The sequence below is a fragment of the Varroa destructor genome, unplaced genomic scaffold (assembly GCF_002443255.2).
Source record: "Varroa destructor unplaced genomic scaffold, Vdes_3.0 BEIS01000003.1, whole genome shotgun sequence".
Lineage (NCBI taxonomy): Eukaryota > Metazoa > Arthropoda > Arachnida > Mesostigmata > Varroidae > Varroa > Varroa destructor.
Window position 1 is genome coordinate 21,090,684 of NW_019211456.1, and position 4,925 is coordinate 21,095,608.

Genomic DNA, 4,925 nt, shown 5'->3' on the forward strand with positions numbered 1-4,925 from the left:
AACAAGATTATTTCGCGACTTCTTTGATCGGAAAAGCCTTAAAAACTCGAGATACAGCACTCCTTTCATACCTCATCAAACACGCCAGAGGACCATAAATACCTTGCTGGCTGGTCAAGACATGAAACTGAGTTAACAAGGGGAAGTGTGACAGTTAACCGTATATGCTAATTCTATTTATGGGAAACCCATTTTCCTGTTTTCTCATCTTTTCCATAATGTTCAAATGATTCGAAGCTGCTTGTTGATTAACTGATTAGCAAGTTCCTGCTCAGTTAGGTTTAATTCTTACCCAACAATGGCAAAAGTTTCTTATCCTGTAGCGCATCGGGATCTGCAAGCCGTGAATAAATCGGAGTGAAATTTGCTTCACGGAATCTGGCAAACAATAAAACACTCGTACAGATTTGGGTTAATACGTTATGTTACTTGTTTAATACTTATGGGCATTTGTAAAACTGAATAGCACAGAGTGACTGAAAAGACACCGTCGGTACTATTCGAACGTCTATTCTGCTGTCAACAGGTCTGAAGTACCGCTTAAAGGCAATAGCAGCAGACGTAAAACCACAAACATTTAGATACGGCTAACAGAGTAATCATATGTTTGAAAAGACGTACAGTGTTTTTAAAGCAGGCCATCGCCCAAATTTTCAAACGATCGTCACGTGTTTCGAAGTGCAAGTGTTAATAGATAGCTTTCTTTATTGCGCAGATCATGCAATATTTTATAAGACGTTGGCCAGACTTCAAGCAACGACTACTAAAAAACGCTCAGAATATAGGATAATAGTGAATTTGGATGTCCAATGCATGAGCTTTAATTTGTACATGTTTTGAAATTTGCTGGACTTTTTTTTTTACCCCAACTCTTGGTGATTAAAAAAAGATTAAAAAGCGTATTTTTTCACCCGACTGCTTTTTCTAAAATTGGCGGCTTAGTCCCGAGCGAGTTCGCCAGACGCCGCCATCTTAGTTTAGCTAACAACAACATTAAATGTTCCGGTTTCGTTCTTTCCCTTTAGGCTGCGAACATGGTAGGTTCGTGCACCGAGAAAATCTGTAAAAATCACTCAAATCTGCCAGTCAGGCACACTCATATCTGTCATTATTGACACTCCGGTGCCTCGATTAGTACGTGCAAGTACAAAAGTTCAGTAATTGGTAGTGATATCGAGTGAAAATGTGGTGTTCGATTTTACAAAATATGCAGCTATCTGGTAACCTGTGCTTTCTAACGTAAATACTAGAAATTGCAGTTCTGACCTGCAGATTCAATCATACAGTCATGCACATTACTCCACTAGAGTCGCCATTGAATAAATCAATTCCGTTTAAATAATGTTATTGTAAGATTTGTCTACAAATGGTTTTGTTCTTTGCAGGCTCGCGGACTTAAGAAACATCTAAAACGTTTGAACGCACCAAAGTCATGGCTTTTAAGCAAACTCGGAGGAGTCTATGTAAGTAAGGCCTGGCTGAAATATATCATCTCTGTCTAGTTTATCTAGTTTAATTTAATGTTGAAAATTATTGAAATAAGATTAGGTGTTGAAACAACCTCACTGAACTTGCTTTTTGTGTGAAATATGGCATCCGTATTGTCCATTGTTGTTAGTGCTGCATTACCGTCGACTTCTTGAACGAAGAACTACTGGCATTAAAACGATAGGCAGAATTTTATCAGAGTTTACAATTACGAAGTAATGTTTCAAAGGACCAACGTACAGATGAGGTAAAAAAAGATGGCGATCAAGTTAAAGAAAACACCATGAGCAGACACATTAATGTTTCCAGTTACGTGTCGCTAGTGGTGTTTAACTTTTTACCGTTGTGATAATTGTATCTGTAGGCTCCCCGGCCGTCGGCTGGACCTCACAAGCTTCGAGAGTCTCTTCCCATGATGTTGATCCTTCGTAACAAGCTGAAGTACGCATTGACTGGTTCAGAAGTGACGAAGATTGTCAACCAGCGCCTGATCAAAGTGGATGGCAAGGTGCGCACTGATGCCACCTTTCCCACTGGATTCATGGATGTTATTTCTATCGAAAAAACAGGAGAGTTTTTCCGTATCCACTACGATGTTAAAGGACGTTTTCTTTTACACCGCATCTCTGCCGAGGAAGCCGAGGTAGGTTTTCAGTATGTTATGCTGGTGGTAACTTGCCCATAGAGTACAGTGGTAAGCACGACTCTCACTGACGCGAAGAATTCGTTTCCGGGTCAAATTTAGATTGTCTGCGACTTAAGCAAAATGCTGATTCTAATCTGATCGACCAAAAACTTGTGTATCTGAAATATTGAGCGCCGAAATTAATTTTCTATTTAAAGTCTAAATGTTCCAGTTTGATCTGAGTGTCGTTAGTCTAAATGGATATCGATGACAATGTGGTTCTGTTATCTATATTGTATTGGCATTATAATTTAATTTCTTCGGGTTACATTATTATTAGCTGTTGTGATTCATATAAGAGAACGTGGGAGACATTACTGATTGACCTCGTGCATAGCGTCAGTCGAGTATTTTGAACGTCTCCCAACAACAATGTCTGCTTTTGTCGTTTTGTGCTTTTTACTGAAGCATGTAACTAACCTACGGTCGGTACATAAAATTTTTCGCAATAACCACTAAAATTGTATGATGGGAACAATTTGGTTATAAACAAACGCATAGTTTAATATTAGTCATTACTTTGAATTCACGTCGGCATTGAATAATGATTTACTTATGAGGTCTGTAACTTAGCTTTGTGAATTCTTAAGATAATTCACGGAGTTCAAGACAGTACCGATAGTAATTAATTCGTTATTGTTAGGATACGCTTTCATAATTGTATCCTATCTATGCTCGAGTGATACAGTCAACATTTTTTTGTGTTTTGATCTCGTACTCCATACGATTCCTTACAGGGACTATCGAAGCTGTTTTATGTTCCGCTCAGAACAGAAATGGTCAAAAAGTTCCCAATAAAAAATGACCCCAAACAAGGTCGCTTGACAGAGTTGTTGAAATCTGCCGAGCATTACCCACTTGGTGAACATATGTAGTGTTTTCACTGCATGCACGCTGATTTTATGAAACACGAGCGTTCACTAACCATTTCAAAAACTATCTAAGGCTATTTTTTATTCAGAGCAAAAATATTCAAAACGCCTCCGAAAAGAATTTTGAAAAGACAACATACAAAATCACCTCACTCTGCTAGCTGTAACGAACAAGCATTTTTACTGAACGTTGCCTAGTAGCAGAATCGACATTAGGTAATTATTTGGGTTGATTTTTGCGTATTTAGATGTTTGGTGTTTTAGACATATGTATACCCATGCATATATGGCGTTCTGTTTACGATTTTAAACTCTTATTTTAGTACAAGCTGTGCCGCGTCAAGAAGGTCTGCCAGGGACCTAAGAAAATCCCCTACCTCGTTCTTCACGACGGCCGTACCATTCGCTACCCTGACCCTCTGATCAAAGCCAACGACACCGTCAAAATCGATATTGCCAGTGGAAAGGTCGATGATTTCATTAAGTTCGATTCTGGTAATGTTTGTATGGTTACTGGAGGTCGTAATTTGGGCCGTGTTGGGGTCATCACCAGCCGGGAACGTCACCCCGGTTCATTCGACATCGTGCACATCAAGGATTCAAACGGCCATGCTTTCGCTACTCGGTAGGCCATTCCTAATGTCTTAATTTCAATATACTGGAAGATATAACATAGTGCGTTATACGTGCTTGCTGGGTAAAACCGGGTAATCGCATGAGGCCAATTATATAATTATTGCGAAAAGCAGTTGGAATAATGAAGAAGATGGTGCCCACTAAAATAATAGAACACCACATATTTTTCACTCGCTTTTATGTATTTAACTCAGTTTCGTTTAGTGAATGGTCATGGTGTCCCGCCGGACCTTGATAGCCCAGTTCGACGCAAAACATGCCCTACTGGGTGAGAAAGGCTCCGATATGAATGTGCATCGTCGGTCGCATAACGATCCATTGTCGACGTTGTGCATTGCCCACTTTGCAAACAATAATTTCAGGTTTCTCTTGATAGTTAGTAATTATATAAATTGCATTATATATATCTTTTATCTGATTTTTGACGATCTCATTTCAGCCTGTCCTACATTTTCGTGATCGGCAAAGGTTCGAAGCCGTGGGTTACTTTGCCTAAGGGCAAGGGCGTAAAGCTGTCGATCGCAGAGGAACGCGACAAGCGACTTGCAGGAAAGAGGGCGCACTAAAACCGCACAGTGCGGTTAACACTTCAAACCATGGGGAGGCAAAAGCCGCCATTAAATAAACCTTATGGCTTCGTAGTACTGATATTGTTTTTCTTTTTTAGTGTATTTGTTACACCTGATTTATATTGTTTAGGCTTGTCGTATATCTTCAATTGAGTTCGGTTAATACAAGTCACAATGAATAAAATTAGGCAAAGAATCTTTGAAACTCAATTTACTGAACAATATAGTAGTATAAGAACTCCATTTATCAGTAATTGTTTAGTCCAATTTTGTTGTAGTCTTATCTGGTGAATACGAATTGCGATTTTAATTAACTATAAATTACCTAGCCCTATGAAGAAGTCTTATATATTAATATAATAATATATAATATTAATATAATATAGATATTAATTGAAATGTCAAACAATTTTTTCCTGTGTTTAAAGGGTTTCATCATTCTTTGATAGTGGTTCCTTGTAAGAGCATTTTCATCAGAAAAATACGGTAGCTATGGAGTTGAAGAATATCCACGTATCGCCTGACTGTATATTGTAACGATAAAGAATATCAATGATAAATAGATGCTCCTTTAACCATCAATAGAGGACAAAAGCCGTAGCACCTTATTCAGCGTGGTGGTTTGGACTCTGGATAAAAAAGTCAGGGGTCGTTGTAACGAATTTCGCCAATAAC

The 4,925-nt window shown here is 38.6% G+C and overlaps 1 protein-coding gene across 1 annotated transcript; it reads left to right on the plus strand.

Moving 5' to 3' along the window:
* The first annotated feature begins 298 nt into the window (after positions 1-298).
* On the plus strand, positions 299-4,325 carry RpS4 (ribosomal protein S4). The gene is made up of 6 exons (XM_086982786.1): positions 299-343; positions 1,042-1,134; positions 1,386-1,463; positions 1,853-2,131; positions 3,369-3,670; positions 4,121-4,325. Exons 1-6 carry the CDS (start codon positions 299-301, stop codon positions 4,245-4,247), a joined length of 924 nt encoding a protein of 307 aa, XP_086838912.1. The 3' UTR covers positions 4,248-4,325.
* Positions 4,326-4,925: the final 600 nt, after the last annotated feature.